At 54.2% G+C, this 18073-nt stretch overlaps 1 protein-coding gene across 1 annotated transcript; it reads left to right on the top strand.

The window, feature by feature from the left end:
* Nucleotides 1-10232: 10232 nt before the first annotated feature.
* Nucleotides 10233-12819, top strand: TNFRSF13C (TNF receptor superfamily member 13C). Its single transcript, XM_066551148.1, has 3 exons — nt 10233-10344; nt 10661-10915; nt 12506-12819. Exons 1-3 carry the CDS (start codon nt 10233-10235, stop codon nt 12817-12819), a joined length of 681 nt encoding a protein of 226 aa, XP_066407245.1.
* Nucleotides 12820-18073: the final 5254 nt, after the last annotated feature.

Raw genomic sequence — 18073 nt, 5'->3', positions numbered from 1 at the left:
TTTAATTAGTATAGAAGAGCTCATACCAGTTGCACTGGTGTAAGCTTTGGCTTCACAGTGCCTTTTTGAGGGGGATGGAACTAAATGAGGTTGTAATATGGTCTCCTCTGCTATGGCAGGTTGATCCACAGGATTTCATTTTCAATCCAGTCCCTTGAAGGAGATTTTGCATCCTCAGTGTGCTAGCTGAACAGCTCACAGAGGTGATCTGTGAGAGATTCGGCACAAATCAGTTTGCTTGCCATTACCTGGTGGGATTACAGCCCTCTGCTGTGCCAGGTTTTCTAAGACTAACTCTGCTGCACCAGCAGTTAAATCAGACCAACTTTTAAGCATGATAAAACATTGTATGTTCAGTCTATACCAATGGGAGAGAAAGTCTGCACACTGAAATGGCACCTGTAGTAAAAGATCTCACTGTTCCTGGAATAAAGATCAGAGATAAATCCAACCCTGGGGATGTATCTGTCCCTTCCAAACCTTGAAACTGGTGCTAGAGTTTTAGATTCAAGGCCACCTCTGATATTTGCTTTTGGAACTCGTTAGAACTGGATGTCCTGCTTGCCAAGACCTGTAGTGTGAAGGGAGTGGCTGGCTTAGGTCAGCAGTGGTGCTTAGCAGCTGTGCTCAAGCTGCAAGAGCTCCTTGGTTGCTCTCATCATGACCATCACAGCAGTGGTGCACAAGAAGGGACTCCTGCTCTGCTGCCTGGAGCTGACTGCCAGAGCTGTGGCAGAAGTCAGCTCTGCTCTGCTGCCAAAAGCAAAGAAGAGGCTTCCTCATGTGGGGTTTTTAACTTGTCTTGATTTTGCAGGAGCCCTGGCTGGTTTCCAGCTGCTCTGTTTCTATTCAGCTGGCCCAGATCCCCTGGCAGTCCCCTCTGCACTCTGGGTGTTCTCCACTCCCCATCCTAAGCCGGTGTGCAGTGTTGCTGTGGGCTGCTGAACCACGGCCACTTTCCATTCAGTGGCCAGCTGTCCTTCCCTGGTGGGGAAAAGTGATTTATATGCAAGAGAAGGCAAGAGCTGGTACAGCCCAGAGGCAGGAGCCAAAACCACTGGATTCATTTCACTTCTGTGGCTGATTTCTTGCATCACCCTGGGCACGCAAGTGAAAATTCACTGTGCCTCGAGTGAAAATTCACTGTGCCTCACTTGCTCTGCTTCTACAGCAGGATCTGCCTCCACTGGGGGTGTGTAAGGAGGGCAAATTGACATTACTCTGGAGTTGCAAATTGGAATTGAGTGGAAACCGAAAAAAAAGGTGGAATTCCGAAGAAAACTATTTTTTTCTTCTTTAGCGGAGTTTGACTTTTACCCAAGTTCTTTGGGGGAGGGTTTAGTGGGGCCTGCTGGTTGGGCACCTCCTGAGATCAGCTGGTTTTGTGCTGCTCACATGCCTGGCTCCACTGCAGGGAGGCTGCCTGAAACTGGCTGCAATCCTTCTCAGAAGGCATTGCGGCATGGTTAGGTTTTGGTGTGAACTGGAACGAAACCACCCTCTGAAATGCTGAAATTCCCTGCACAGTTCAATTATCCTTGAATTGGCCAGCGGGGAAATCAAAGTCTCTGGATCTGTTCCTCGCTGTTAAATATTAATACGGCACGGCGATGCCAGGCAGGAAGGCATCCCCTCGGGTCAGCTCTGTGCAGGAGGGGCTGTCTTGGCTGTGAAGAACCGACCTGCAAGAGAGGTCGGGCACGGGGGACTCTGGAGTGATGTGACTTGCTCAGACTCCTTGGCAGCTGAGCAGCATGGGCTCCCAGCCCGTGCTGGGCCACGTTTCCTTTGCCACAGGCTCCTTCTGCAGGAGCTGCCACGTGCTGCCGTGTCGCATCCCTCGTTCCCCGGAGCTTACCGTGTGCTGGGCACTTTGAGAGGAGCCAGGCAAGGCACGGTGCCCCTGTGCCCCGCCCCGCCGCCTCCTCTGCCGGGGGAGCCAGCGGTGTGTGACAGCAGCCCGTGTTTTACATCCGTGCAGGCAGCCTCCCCGCCGGCCCAGGTGCAGCTGCGGGCTGGGTACCACAGCCCCGTGGGCTCTGCGTGTCACGGGAGGGAGCACCGAGGTGGGGCAAGGACAAAAACAACGAGAGAGAACACCTCCCCTTGGGAAACACGACCCTGGTGAGCAGGGTCTGCTCCAGCCTCTGGACCCCAACACCCTCTTGGCACTACAACAAGCTGTGCCAGGGCCAGCTGAAGCACCTGTGCTCAGGCGTGCTGGAAAAAAACTAAAAAGCCCAGCCAGCATTAAGCTAAGGAGTCTTTTCCCATTTTCTTTCAGCATGAAGTACTGCTTTACTATCTTCCCATGAAAGCTCTCTGGTCCTGCTATGTGCTCACTGTGCAGTGACAAGGTGACAGTGCCATGTTGTGACTGAGCCTGCCTTGCTCCTGCCCTGTGCTTGGACTATTGGAACATCTTGGGTGTTTGTTGAGGGCTGGCAGTCCTTGAGGCACTATCGTTGTCTGCACTGGTCAGCTCAAAGCTCTCCTGAACCTCCATGCTGGCCACTCTCCTAGTTTTGATAGCAGCATTGGCATTGCCCCAATGTGAATATTCAATTTTTCCCCCCATTGCTGTTTCTTTTTCTTGCTGTTCCAGAGATCACAGATGTGAAGCCAGGGCTGCTTTTGCCTCAGCTCAGAAACAACCTGTGGCTCGTGTGGTGGTGGAGTATCTCTCTTTAAAGACAGGTGCCAGAATCAACTAATTAACCCTCATTCCCCTGTGGGACTGAGGGGTGACTCAGTGCCTCGAGCTGAGGCAGCTTGAGGATGCTGAACAGCAGAGGATCAAAGGCATTGGAGCTGGGGAAGCCCTGGGATAGCACAGTGTCACAGGCACCTGTAAAGGCTCAATCTTGTGCACTTATCTCCAGGACTTTTTTTAGCCATGCAGGGGATTGAAAACTCTGCAGCCTTAGAGACAAGGCTGGAGCTGCCCTCACCTTGCTCCAGATGGAGTGTTTTCCCTACCTGAGGTTGCCTTTTTACCTTTTCATTGCAACCCAGCTTGGCCACCCTGAGCAATTCTCCCTCCTGACCTACAGGTCCCTTACTGCACACACTGTGTATCTGTCTGGGTGAAAGGGAGGCTTAGGCACTGCCGACATCGAGCTGTGGTGGTGATGCACGTCTCTCTTGGGCATTGTGACCCCCAGCACGCTGCATTCCAGGCTGTGCCAGCATGGCTGGGCAGCCCTGAAGAAGTGCAAACAAGCCCCTACACCTGGCCTTGGGCAGCCCTGAAGAAGTGCAAACAAGCCCCTACACCTGGCCTTGGGCTGCCCTGAAGAAGTGCAAACAAGCCCCTACACCTGGCCTTGGGCTGCCCTGAAGAAGTGCAAACAAGCCCCTACACCTGGCCTTGGGCTGCCCTGGCATCCATCATGCTGCTGTGTGAGCTGCTCACAGGGAAGGCAAGGGGAGCTGCTTGCACGCAGATGTTGTGTAATACAGACCTAGTTCAAACACAAGTTTGCAGGCTGGGAAGCCTTTGCCCAGTCTAGGGGGAAGAGGAGGACCCTCTGGGACAAGGGCTGCTGCACTGCATCTTCTGCTCTGTGTTATAAAGGAGATGAAACATGAAGCGTGTGCTTTCTTCCAAACCTGGGTCTTACCCAGGTTGCATGTGGAGCATCACCTGTGAGAGAGCCCCTGAGTGTGCATGAGCTGTGGTTTGGCTGAGCTCAGCCACTGTATGGGACTAATACATATTGATGGTGTCCTATAAATTATATAGCCGGCATGTTCACCATCTGCTCTGCACTGAAAGCTGACTGTGATTGAGATCTTCCCCACTTCCCAGAGCTTGACTCTTGCTGAGCTTGAAATGTGTGTGTGTATCTCCTGTAAGTGGTTCTGATTGAATCAGGTAAAGAGGGAATTTTTTAAGCAGGCTGCAATGTTCTCTGCACCCAAAGTGAGAGCTGAAGCAGCGGCCAGCATCCCATTATAAGGCGATGAGTAAAACTGAGTCTGATTTCATGTTAATTAGGTTCTAAAGGGACTGAAGCTTGATTGCAGTGGTCATATCAAAGATTTTAAATAGTAATGCAAAAAGCAAAGGAAACCCCACAGTGATTCATATAAGAAGGGGAAATAAAGACGGTCATGGAGGAAGAAGGAGTTTGAGGGGGCCTGAATTGCTCTGCTGCCCAAAAGCAGGAGGGGATTTGAATCAGATTATCCTCATTAGATGTCTCTTTAAAGCATCATCAAGCCAGATGAATGGTCTGGGGGAGAGCTTGCAGGCATGGTGGCTGTGATTATCACCAGGGATTTGCAGTCCTAGTTATCTAGCTTAGAGACAAGATTATTAGGGGGTATAAAGCTGTTCCTGCCCTCAGCCTCTAATGTGCATTTTTAGGCTGGGTGATGGGAAACGCTGAGTTGCTGCACAGCCCCTCGGAAGCCTGCCTCCATCCTCTGGTGGTCTAGCCCTCTGCAGGGCTGGCCAGGAGATCTTCCAGGGGATGGACAGGCAGCCTTCCCTGGGCACTGTGGCAAAGGGCACCAGCTCCCATACAGGTGCTTACACTGTGATAGGAAGTGGGGAAGGGATCTTGGGAGGGGGGATTTTATCCGCCTGCCCTGGCAGAACCGTTCACTCCCCACGGCATCTCCCTTCTTGTGACAGCCTGTGCCAAAGCAACTCATCCTTCCTCCAGCTAGAGCCTTGAAGCCCCGAAGGCTCAGAAGCTGGTGTGGCTGTTACAGAGGGAATGCCTGCGAGCTGTGAGGAGGGCTCTCCCCTTGAAAGGAGATTGCCCACAGGTTCCTTGGAGTTCATCCTCAGGGATGGTGGATATGGCACAGGGCTGCTGGCAGTCACTCTCCACCTCCTCAGCCCTGCAGCTGCAGCAGCTTTTCATCCTCCCCTTTATCTCCTTCCCTACTCTGTGTGTTGCACTCCTGTTTCTTCTCTGACTTTGGCAGGATGGCCAAGGCATTGTGCCCAGGTGCTAGCCAGGAGAGGAGGTGCACAGGCCAAATCCACCTGTCAGTTCTCTTGTAACATTGCATCCTTAATACACTCGTGGAAATTCATAGCATTACTCTGCACTCAAGCCTGTACAAGTAAAATCACTCTGGCCTTTTTACACCAGGCTGAACCTAAAGGTCTGTGGGAAGCTGGAGAATATTGTAGAGGTGCTGGGCAAAGTGTGGCTTTGGTTTTTGGCTCTGGAGTAATCTGCTGGAGGTTCATGCCTTGAGAGTGAAGTGGTAGGGCTTCCCACTGTGAGTACTGGGGAGATTTCTGCCTCAGCATAAAGGATGCCTGACCTGGCTGAACCCACCTGTGGTTTTTCCTGTGAAAAACCTAAGGTTTTGTCCTGTGGCAGCACATCACCCTCAGCCACTGGTTTCTGTTTTGGTGCTGGAGGTGCTGCCTGGCCCTGTTGCAGTATGTGAACACTCCCTATGAACAGCCACAGGACAAACTCGGGGGGCACTTGCCCCCTGTTCCCAGTTGCCCAAGGGAGACAGAGCAAGATGCCAGCTCTCCTCAGGATGGGGGTGGGGACAGCATCCCTGCTGCAAGGCAGAGTGGGCAGAGAGTTTGAGTACTGTTTGTTCACATTCAGGCAGAAGAGCCAGGCTCAGCTAATGCTGTGTTGCTCATGATGGGGGAGGGGGGAGGGCTTGAAAGAGCCAGGGCAGTGCCAGGGACCCAAACCTCGCTGAGTCCCCCCCAAACTCTGCAGAGCAGCAAAAGCAGCCAGTACAGCAGCTGGAAACAGCCCTCACTCCTCCCCACCGGGGGAGATCAAGGGCTCAACCCCTCCGGGCTGGATCAGAAAAGGGAGGTTTTTCCCATGTACTCTGTGCTGCTGTGTCCCTCTTGGGCTCCATGGATCAGGGAGGGGGCATGGGCAGAGGGAGTTTGAGCTCAGGAAGGGTTGACTCACCCTTCTGTAACCCCAGAGGGTTCTTCAACAGGCAGCGCACTGAGAAGGCTAATTTGGGTGTTCAGCATTATCACGGTCCCTTTGCAGAGGGAGGCAAGGACACCTTTTTTTTTCAGCCTTGCAGACAAGCAGAGCTCCAGGGACATATAAAGAAGGAGCAGGGAGACAAATTCCACTCAACAGGGTGGGGCACTGCCCCACACCAAACACCCCATGCAGGTGGCTGAGCAGTGTCACAAACCCCCTTGATAGGAAGCACCTACAGAGGAATCTGAGATTTAGAGTGACTGTGAATCTCTTTAAACCTTTGTTTTCCCATATTATTCCTAAAATCTTCCCAGATTTTGTCCCTAAGCCCATCTGGCTTTAGGAAGGATCCCAGTGGATCCCAAGGAGAAGGCTTATGCTGGAGCTGTCCTAATAGCCATAGTGGTACTTTTTGGGAAGGGATGTCTCCTACCAGCCAGCAAAGGAGTGTTGTGAAAGGGTGCTGGGATGAGGTGCTGAATGGGCTTTGGGGATTGGCTCCAGCCAAGGCATTCTACTGGACCATCTGAACAGGGTGCAGGTGTCAGGCTGTGCCGAGATGTTCCCGGGGCGCTGGGTGCATCCTGTCAGAGGTTTGTCCTGAGGTAACTGGGTCTGCTCAGTAAACACCTCACAGCTTCTCTGATCGACAAGCCTTTGGGTTTCCGGTGTGCACGAGCACAAGGTGAACTTTCGGGGGATATTTTCTGCTACACGCGGTTTTGCAAGTGCGTGCGTGAGTCACTTCACCTCCCCCTGACACCAGAGGAACTGCTCACACGAGTCCAGTCACTCATGTGTGCATGAACCCTCACAGGCCATTGCCAGCCCTCCACGCACCTGGAGCACCAGCACTGCCCTGTCCCCCACCTGTCCCAAGGATCTCAGCTGACCTCAGCCAAAGGCAGCCCTCCAGGTGTGGGATGGGAGCAAATGGCACTGGAAATCAAACTGTCTGACTCTGAGATGAAGACGTAATTCTTGAATCGCTCATTTGATATCTTTTCTGGTTTATTTGTTTAATAAAAGGACTTAGCCAGAGACCCAGGCTCCTGGGGTTTTCATTTCTCTGCAGAGGAGATAAGAAAAGCGCATTTCCTTATCCAGTGAGTCATTTTTTCTGCTCTTTAATTATGCATTTGTGCGATTATCAAGCGTATTCAGCTGAGATGCAAACAGCTCGAACTACTCACCAAGCTTTAACTTTTGCTATTCCAAAAGCAATCAACCACAGTTATGAAAGGTAGGGGAGGCAAAGATGGGGGAGATGAAAAGGGGGACAACTGATGCCCAGAACCCAGGCCGTGCTCATGGGCAGGCCCACATGTGAGTGCTGCTGGCATAGTCAGCACTGGTTCTCTCCTTGAGTAAGCATTATCATGTGTAAATTCAAAAATATCTTCTTGGCCCAGGAGGAGGTGGACAAGCCAGGACGAGGGCAGGGCAGGGAAGACCTGTAGAGCCTGATAAAGAGGGATGAAGAAATGGGGGGGAATAGGGTAACGTCAGTGGCAGCAATGAGGCTGCAACCTCCTTCCATGTAATAGGACCTGGGAGCATGACAGCTGCCATCCCTGGGCTCCTCACCATGAGTTTGAAACTTCAAGTTTTCTTTCCATGAAATGGGATCTGCTGGCTCCTGCGCTTTGATGTAAATCTTGCCCTCCATGTTGAAAGCCCTGTGTAGGTTACTTGGTTTGGGCTTTCCCCAGCGTGTATGTTTGACTGGGCTCACAGAGTTAATCTGTAAGTATGGTACAGCAGATGCTAGGAACCACTTCTCACCCCGCACTTTAAGCCAAGCAGGGAGGAGAGACAGGAGGAAGAGGGGCACGGTGACAGTCCTGTGGTGGGACCCACAGAAATAGGGGCTGGGGGTTCCTGAGAGATGATTGACATGGGGAAAGTACAATGGGGGCATTTGAGAGGTGAGGAAAACAGGGATGATGGAGAAGCATGCCTCTGGGAAAAGGAGATTAGCAGATGGAAACACCCCAGGGCAAGAGGAACAGCAAAGCCTTTGGAGCAGGGACATGGTTTGGGGATAGGTATCCTGACAGAGCACCAGATGTTTTGTGGGGATCCTCTGCCTACACGCATGTCCCCAGTCCCACCAGCCCACAAGGCAAGGTATTTTCTTTGCCCTAGACCCTAACTTGCACTTCTGAGAGCTGCCTACTGGGGACAGTGAAGATTCCAGGTGCCCTCTCCTTGCCAGGTCTCTCCACTGTGGAGCTCAGATGTTGACTGGAGTGAGCCTTGGCTTTTATTTTATTTTCCCCCCTACTGTGGGTCATGGCTCTGCATCACAGCTTTCCATCCCTTCCCACTGTTGGACACTTGACTCTCCAACTCCCATGCCTGCAGCCCAGCCCTGGTCCTCACCTGGGTTGTGTGAGAGGCGGAGGGTCAGCTGCAGTGGGATATGGAGAGATGTGCTGCTGCTTGACCCAGCTCCCCCAGCAGGTACGAGCAGGGCAGAGCCTGCTCACGGCAAGCATCGAGGCAGAGGCTGCTGAGCTCTCTGTGCCATTTGTGCCTCAGGGCTCTGCTGAGAGAGCGAAGTGCTTGGCATGCCCCCACTCGACTGGGGAGTTTTGACTAAGATGGAGTGGGAATAACTGAGCCACAGGCACAAACAAGAATGGCCAGCCTCTCACAGCTCCTCTGGCAGCCATTCCTGCTGGCATGGCACAGGGGTGAGGGATCAAGCACCTGGGCACACTGACTGGAAGGGGATGTGGAATCATGGCAGGTTTGGAACTGGTGGGCAGTGACCAGGTTTTTTTTGGGACTTTGGCTTGCCTGGAGTCCTACAGTGCCCATGGTGGGGCTGAGAGTGTGTTGGGGCTGCTTTGACATTGCTATGATGCAAACTATCCCCTGGAAATGCCAGTGGCAGGGAGGGAGATGTGCTGTAGAGCAGCTCCTCCCCTGCAGGGAATGGGGTACCAAAGAACTGCACTTGGGCTGAGATCTAGCATGGGGAGCTGGTGACTACATCCTGCTCAGAACTTCAGGAGGTGGGATGTGGAGCCTGTGGGCTCAGTTTGTCCAACAGTCACCTTGAGCCAGAGCACCCTTTAGATTTTTCCTCCTCCCCTCCCAGCCTTGATCCAGGACAGTGGGCAGTAGAGGCCTTATCAGGAGTCCAGATGCTGTAGCTGCTGGAAGGATGGGACTCCAAAAAAGCCCTATTAGGGATCTCCTGGGAAGGGCAGGTTACCAGTGTTGCTTCCCTCAGCTGAGAGCCAGCAAACAACTCTGGCTGGCCTCTTTCTTTCCTATGGAGTGAAGAAAAAGAGTATGTGACTTTTGTTCAGTAGAAATGGAAGAGATTCACCTACAGCACTGAAATCCATCTCTTTGGGTCTCAACCATCAGGCTTTGATGTGTGGGTATTGGTGGCAGAATAGTTCACCTGCTCCTGATCAGGAATACCCGAGACTATTAAAGGGTTTTTTTAGTCCCTTCCAATGGTTTGAGGACCAGGCTTGCTTGGTGTGACCTGCTTTGCCCGTGCCCTGCACATTTACTGAGCAGAACCAGATTTGAACCCCAGAGAATGAGACATGGCTGAGGAGCCACAGGTCTAGGTCTGCGTTGGAGAGGATGGAGAGAGCAAGGTGATGGAGAGCACCGTCAGTAGGGGTGGAGAACATACAACAGCTGGCCTGATTGCAGAGCAGTCACTGGCAGGATGTGTTCTCAGGGCAGTGGGAGCTTTTAAAAGGGGAAAAACATCAGTGCCCTTTCACTCCTTTTCTCCTCTGGTCCTTTGCATTTTCAATCCAAGCCAGATCTGTGCCCCTGGGATGGAGTCTTGTAAAGATCTGTGCACAGGAGTCTCCTGTAGACATTGGAGGGGTCATTTCAGTGTAAGCAAAGGAGGGGGCAGGCTGGGGGATATGCCTGGGCTGGGGGCAGCACACAGGTGGGCAGGGGAGGAGTGAGGATCAAGGAGGTCAGGCTGGGACACAATGCCCCTGGGTATAAGGCTGAGGCACACAGGGGGCAGCAGGGATTTCGGCAGCATATTTTGGAGGAGAGGGGTAGTTTGAGGGCACATTGCAAAGGCAGGCAGGGGAAGGGCTTGGTTGCTTGCTCTCCTCCTCCCTGGTGAAGATCCGCCCCAGGCCAAGCACAGTGATTGCGAGCCCCAAGGGAGAGACGCAGCTTGACAGACTGTATCTCCCTCTGCCACGGGGCCTGGGGCACTGCGATTTCACACTCCGGCGGCCCTGTCACTGCTACGCCCTGCAAGAGCTGGGCTCTCACTCCCACTCTGCCATGTCCTCATCAGGAAAAGCTGCCATTGCCCCCTCCTGCCTCTCCTTCGAGTGCTTCGACACCCTGACCAAGTCGTGCATCAAGTGCTCCGACCTGTTCCAGGACAACACAAGTAAGAGGACAAGGGCAGCTGCAGTCTGAGCTCCCCGGGCGGGGTGGTGGTGGGCCAAGGAGGCTGAGGGTGCCCCAGGGGTGGGCAGGTGGAAGGCACCTTCTCCTGAGGATGGCTATGGAAGTGGCAATGGAGGATGGAGCACCACCTTCACCTAAAGCAGAGGGGAAGAGGGCAGCCAGTTCCAGTGAGAGGAACATGGTGTAGGGAGAAGTTGGATGATCCACCCTAGGGATCTCATAAAGCAGGGGGATATTTTGTTACTGGTGGCAGGTGGGTCACAGTTAAGTGCCACACTTCTTCCCTGCGACCGCAGCTGGCAGGCCAGCCAGCCAGGTGAAAAATGCTGCTGCCCTCCTTCCTCCTTCAGCTTTCCCCCTCCTGACACTACCGGCGTCTCACCCCACAGCAGAGCCTACCCTGGCACCCACCCTGAGCAGCACCTTCCTGATCTTCGGGGTCCCGGTGGTGGTGGGGCTCATCCTGGTTCTGGCTGCCATCTGTGTCTTCCTGGCCTGTAAGGAGGGAAAGCAGAGGAGAAAGAGGAAGGCAACAGATGAAGAGGACAAAGGTAGGAGACCTGTTCCTCTTCCTCTCCCTCTCACAAAACACCCTCAGGACCCTGGGGAAGGTGGGATCACTTACTGCTGGCTCCACTGAGGCACAGCCCAGGCTAGCTCCTCCAACTCAACATCAGCTCCACAGGCATCCCATGGCATTTTGGGGCATCTGAATCACTGCCTGAGTGACAGTGTCCTGCATTCCCTGGGAACCTATGCTTGTACCTGACTGCCAGTGCAACCCTGCTGAGCCATCCCTCCCTTTGCTGGATCTCCCTGTGCCTTTGTTTGCTTAAAGCATGTCCTGGCATCATGCCCTCTTCACAGGGGACACCTATGGGGCACTGGTAAGTAGGAGCTTTGTGAGGTCACTGGTGAGAGCCCTCTCCCCCCACTAGCCAGAGGAGCATGGATAGAGAGTAGTGGGGGCAGTGGTGGACACCTGGGGATGGCTCCAGAGGCAGCCAGCCTCTCCCTGTGGTGCTGCAGTGGGTTCCCATGTGGACCACCCAGCTTGCTTCTTGTGCTTGAGCTGCCCAGCATCCTCCAACATGCATCCCAAAGACCCCAGTGGGATGTCAAGGTCAGCCCCATTGACAGTACACTGCAGCACTGCACAGGGTTATCTGGTGCATCAAAATTAGGGCTGGCATTCAAGGAATGGGCCTGAGCCTTTCCTAGCAGGGTACTTCCAGGAGAGTAAGGCCACAGTGCTCCATGATGGCCCATTTTGTTGGGGTGGCTCTTTCCTCTGTTGGCAGCCCCTGCGCTGGCACTGATTCAGCCTTGAACAATCTTCTCCAAAGTGGTCTTGCCTGGCTTCACCCCTCCCCATTCCCAAGGAGGGGGTATGGCTGCCCAGGACCCCCAAGAGGGGCTGCCACATAGGGATGCTGGCATTCACCACTGCCTTACCACCCGGGTGGTGTCCACAATGGGGCAGCTGGTCCTTGTGCCCGGGCTTGCCTGCACCCTTCTGGCACTGCCGGATGGTGACTCAGAGCAGAGGGACATTACCCGGGGCCTTTGTCCTCTGCGACAGCCTGTGACGCACATGCCTAGGAAAAATACCAAAAGCGAAAGAGAAGGGAGAAATCCAGCAGTGAGAGAGATCTGGCCACTATGGAGAGTGTCGGAGGCACTACTCAGTCTCCTGTTGCATACCCTGGTCCACATCCCCCATGTCCCCCAAGGCTGCACCACAGCAGGCCAGCACTGTGGCACTGGATGTGTGGGAAGTGGCAGGAGGCTTGGGGCTGGAGGCACACGCCTGCTTTCAAAGTGTGTAAACAAATCTATTTTTAAGTGGGAGGGAGTCGGGGAGGGCAAGCTGCCATGGGCTGGGCTCTTCTGCTGCCAGCAGGGTTGAGAGAGAGGACTCGAAGTGGAAGTGCAAGTTTCGGCCCTTCCCTCTTGCCTTTTAGTGGGGGGGAAAGCCCATTGGTTGTAAGCAGGAGAAATTCTGCAGCAAGAGATGTGGGAACCTTGCAGACTCCTCCTGTTCCAGATCCATCTTCTCCCCTAGGGACAGGACCATCTCCCTGGGACCTGCCTGAAGCCACTCCATGAGCCCAGTAACCCCTTTTCTTGTCCCTTCCCAGAAAACATAGACACTACCAGCCCCCTGCCCAGCCAGGACTCTGCCATGCCAGAGGGAGATGGAGCCCTGAACCCAGCCCCATGCCTGCATCTTGCTGGGAGCCTGAAGATGCCGGGGCCACCCAGGAAAGCCAGGGCAAAGCAGGGGCCGTGCTGCCAGGGCGATGCTGATGGTGACATCATTCTGCTCTCTGCTGTGTACCCCCGGCCTGAGGAATGCAACCACAGCTTCCCGCTGCCCGCCACTGAGCTGGGGGCCACAGCACTGGTCACCACCAAAACCACCCAGAACTGTGCCAGAGAGGAGACAGTCTGAGGGCAAGGGCAATGCAGCTGGAGTGCTCTGGCCAATCCCTGTGGACACTGACTGTCTGTTCCTGGGACAAGTGAACCCTTCCATGGGTTTGAGCTCTGTGAGGACTAAGATCAGCCATTTAAGATGACTGTCCTTTTTGTGCTGAGTCCCAAGTTACACCTATAAATGCTGGAGGAAGCCAAAGTGGATCATGCTGAGTTACAATGAACTGTTGACAGCTGCCATGGCTGAGCCATTGGGAGGTGGCAGAGACACAACCTGTGAGGATGGAGTGTGGCAGGGATTGCTGTGCCATTTGTAAGGCAGCCATTGTGCCTGGACAGGTCTCCTGCTGGATGGGTAATTGCTGGGAACATGGGGCTGGAACACCAGAAACTGCAGGGGAAATGGAAGCAGGGAGTTACTTTAGGACCAAATCCCACACAGCAGTAGCTTGATTTTTGCTGACCTCAATAAAAGGACACCTCAGGCCGTACGAAGCAAGACACACTCAGCAACTACTCCATTTACAGTCCTGCCACCCTCTCTTCTGCACTCTGTGACACTCAGGTCTTCCCACCCTCTGGGCTCTCTCACATGGTGGCAGGCATCCACCGGCATTCATGGGAACCCCCTCCACAGCCAGGTACCCTGGGGATAGGAAAAAAGTTCATCTTCCCAAGCAGTGAAGAGGGGAAAAAATCTGTCCTTGCTCTGACCTGTAGTCCCTGAAGTTAGGGAGGACCAGGGGCAGGCAGTGGAGACAGCTAGTCCAGAGGAGCTCCCTGAATGTGTCATTACAGCCCCAGACAATCGTCACTCCAGCTCACTGTCGCTGCAGAAATACCGTGTGTCACTTGGGATCAATGCTTCCACACTGCACAAAAGCAGTCAGGGAGGGATGTGAGCGTAGGCAGGATGACTTAATATATGACAGTGTCCTCGAGGCTTTGCCTGTGTGCCAGAGCTGGCCGGCGCTGCTGATCCCAGGCATTTCCCCGTAGGTGGGTTTCTTCACCCGCCTGTAAGTGGCTTTACTGCACGGGAAGGGCTCTCTTTGGGAAATGAACTCGTTAGTGTGGGATTGCTGATTCTGAGTAATTACAGCAGCTGATGCCCACTGGCTGAACAGAGACTCTGGGTTGGGTGAGGAGCCCCTGGAGAAGGTGATTAGTCACTTAGAAGTGCTTTGAGGGGTTATTTACATGAAGCACCATCTCTGGGTCTGCTCTTCCTTAGATGAGGTGGCTTCCTTGTCCGGGAAGTTTTGGACACTGAACAGAGCTGGACAAGCAAGGTGTGGGGGCACTGACACCAGGCACTAATGGGCCACCGAATGCCATATTCCCAGTAGGGTCAGTTGGAGGTACTGTGTGGAGGGGATATCCCTCTGATGATGGGAAGGTGACTCCCTGCCCAAGCCTGAGTTCTCTCTGGGGCTGCAGGACAGATGCTACTGTTGAAGGGGGACCACCTCTCTTCTCCCCTTTCTGCACCACTGCCAGACTCATGGCATCTGTCCCATAAGGGCAACCACAGGCACTGCCACAAGTGCCAAGGCCAAAATTCCTCACCACAATTCCTCTCCCAGATCTTAACAGACTGGCAGAGGTGAACCCTCATCTGACTGAGGCTCTGAATGATCCAGGGTGGGATGGATCCCCATCTCAGCCTTGGGGCTGAGGATGGTGGATGAGGTGGTCCACGTGCCCAGTGACTGTCTCCTGGGGCTCCAGACACCTGTGGCAGAAACTGGAGGCTCAAAGGCTGGTGTTCCCACTACCACACCAGCCATCCTGCCCTTTGCAGAGGAGCTATTGCCACGGCGTGAATCAGACATCTCCTTATCCTCATCCTCATCTCCTCATCCATGCTCCACACCCAACCCTGTGAAGTAACTTCAAACAACCTTTGTGTATCTGGAGTGGGGAAAAGAGCCGAAGCCAGCTTGGGAGATATTTTGTCACTAGAAGGACTAGATTTGTCACTAGAGGATTGCTTTTGGGAGACAGAGCAACCTGTTTCAGGGGAGATGGGGGTGATACAGAAATTGAGCAGAACTGTCAGAAGCCACTACCACTTCCTTCCCAGTGACAGCAGCAGCCCAGCCCTGTGGATGCACTGCCCACCCCAGATGATCTAGGAATTTAAAAAAGAAACCCCATACAAATCCTATTGAAAAAGCTCCTCTTTCTACTCAGATAAGGATTTCTGTTCTCATTTCTGCTGGAGCTTAAGCCCTATGGACATCTCCCTGTACGGGATGCCACTGGCATTTGCAGCACGCAGAGTGACAATTGGATCCACACTGTATTCCTCAACCAGTGAGTGCCCTTGGATCTCCTCTCTGTTATGACATGTGAGGTGTCTTCCCTGCATCATGTCTGCCTGACTGCCAGGTGTGGTGGGGCAGTGCTCCCTTTCTGCCCAGGAGGGATCTGTAACCTGCTCTGTGCACTTCTCCACCCTTACGTACAGGGCACAGGGTTGTCCATTTTGTCTGCATGGAAAGCCAAGGGAATAGAGATTAACAATATGGCAGTGAAAATTAAAGAATAAAGTGAATCCATTGTCAATGCATGCTCAGAGTTCTGATTGGGGTCCCCATTTTCCTGGCTTTAAAGGTCTCCAGCATGACAGGTCCTTGGGGTACAGCAGGGATTTGAGTTGAAGAGGCTCCCCTGGCAGTGGCTTTATCAACACATCCCCTATCCATGGCCACCTGCATGGCCACCTGCATTTCCCCACAGCCATGCCAGGAGCTGGCCATGAGGACAAGGACTGGGGAAGGTCTTTTATTTGGGGGGTGGTGTGGGGATGTTGCCTGTCTTTAACTTTCCATAGCAGTTTCTCACTTCCCTCTGTGAGGCAGGAGCTGTGCTTCCTCCTCAGCCTGGCACTCACCCCAGCGCCCGCCCAACTGCCTTGAAAGGCTGGTGAAGCTGGGCTTCACCTGGCTGCACGCAGGGCCATGAGGCTTCAGAGGGAGCCAGGGGAAAGTCTGAGGAAACCCCTGGGCAAGAGAAAGTAATTGAGGCTAAAACCCTCCTCACTGCAGAATCACCTCAGTATCTCCCTAGACATTTCAACTCCACAACCTCCCCTGAGGTCATGAGCATATCTGAGCTCCTGCAAGTTTCACCAAAAATGCTGGTGGTAAAGAAGCCTTGGTGTCCCTATGGACATGGGTTTGGTTTTGTCCATGGTCCTAGAGGCAGGAGCCAGCTTGGCCAACAGAACATGGCAGTGTTCTCCCTTTGAGGAGAGGGAACACCTGGCCAAAGGTCTTCTGCAGCCAAACCCTTCATGTCTGCCAAACCCTTCTCAATCCCATAGGCTCCTCAGACTCCAAAGTGAGGCTTTCCTCCCTCACTTGCTCCTCTCCACTCCCATTACTGGTTTACCCAGCAGTGTAGACTCCTGATGGTTCACCCACAGGCCAAACTACTCCAGCCTAAATCCCCCTCAGGCCCCTGCAGACCCAGCTTGCCCCTCCCTGGGCAGTCCTTGACAGCAGGCAGGGCAGGCAGGGCAGGTGGGCACCATTTCATCCCATACACAAAGTAATGCCCCGATGGCAAACGTCCAACAGGGTCCGTCTGTCTCCGGGTGCAGCCTCTGATCTCCTCCTTGCTGCAAGGACGGGGCTGTGGGGCCACCCCATCGTCTGCTTGAGGAACATGGATCTCATCCCATCCCCAGGAACCTTTCCCATCGCTCATTCCCAGCGCCAGCCATGGCACAGCCACACGTGGGTGCCCCTGCAATGCTCGGGGGGCACCCGTGGGAGGCTGCGGGAGGAGAGGAGAGGCCAGCGGTCCCGGGGCGCCCGCCACGAGGTGGCACTGACACCACACACCGCAGGGAGAGGCCGCAGGGCCTGTGCCCCAGGACTGCCGGGGGACCAGGGACAGCCAGGCAGGCTTGTGGCCAGCGCCACTTGGGCCAGACGGAAGGGTGACAGCGGGGTCTGGCTCTGTGCGACCACACAGCCTCTGGGCTGCCCAGGAGAAATGGTCGCTGGTGGCTGGACATCTGTGGGGCAACCAGAGGCACAGAGAGCTGCTGCTCCATCCCCCAACAGCACTGAGCACCTCGACCATCGCCCTGCTCCCTGAGCAGCCCATTCCCAGTGCTGTCAGACCTTTCTGAGCATTCTCCAGGACACAGACCTGCCACCCAGCACCTCTCTTCTCTATCCCCTCCCTGTCAGTCCCTGCCAAAAAGGAAAATACGGTGCTAGCCACAAGCTCCTCAGGTGGAAAAGGCCAGGGCTGGAGAGAAAGGGCTGGCCAGCTCCCTGTGCAATGCTGTCAGGAGACCACAGCCTTCCTGATGCTGCTCATCAGCATCCCTCCCTAATTGCTACCCAGTGCCTAATGACAGTAATTAGGAAGAACGAAGCTGCCTGGGGACTGGAAGCGCTGACGGAGTTGGGGGAGACAGATGGTGTTCGCACTTAAAGAAAGATTGAAAAAAATTTCCACTCAGCTTCGATCAGCCTCCTTTTCCTTTGCTTAGTGTCAGGATCACTTCAGTCCACAGGCACACCAGGGAGAGGCAGAGATGTTGCCCTGGTCATTTTCAGACACAGTATCTGCACGCACACACACACACACACACACACACTCAGAACCGCCGGTATTTTCGAGTGCCGAGGGAGCTGTGGGAGGGGGCGCAGTGCCTGCCTGGGTACCTGGCACGGAGGGGATTTCCTCACTGCTTTTGTGGGCTGGCGCTCTCCCCTGGGGCCGCCCCCACGGCTCCCGGCTTTGCTGGCTGTGATCAGTGAGCAGCTTCCCAAGGGTATCAAGTGAGGGAACGGCCCAAAACCACCTGAGTAGCTGTGGTGAGCAGACAGAAGCTCTCCTGGCAGAAAGAGCTGGCCAAGGGACAGCCCCACATTCTCCCCATCACTGTGAAGTGAAGACACAACACTGGGCTTTCCAGGGAGCACCCAAAACTGTACCTCAGCAACCAGAGCAGTTGGACAGGGACTGCAATGCACTCAGCTTTACCTGCCTGGAGAAACCCCACCTGCAGGAAACTCCACCTGCAGAAAACCCCCTCCAAACCCTTTCACACAGCCCCTTCTGCCCAAGTCCTGGGGTGATGCCACCTGCCTCCAGAGCTACCTGCCAGACTGCAGCTGCACCTGCACAGAGATGATACTGGGCTGTGAGGGAAACCCCCCTCCTGCCCCTTAGCAGCTGTCCCAAATGCTCTCAGGATGCCCAGAACCTTCATTCCCCAGAGCACCCTGGGGATGCAGGGT

The sequence above is a fragment of the Molothrus aeneus genome, chromosome 5 (genome assembly GCF_037042795.1).
Source record: "Molothrus aeneus isolate 106 chromosome 5, BPBGC_Maene_1.0, whole genome shotgun sequence".
Lineage (NCBI taxonomy): Eukaryota > Metazoa > Chordata > Aves > Passeriformes > Icteridae > Molothrus > Molothrus aeneus.
The sequence above is the reverse complement of the archived record's forward strand: the minus strand, read 5'-3'. Positions and strand labels throughout refer to the sequence as shown.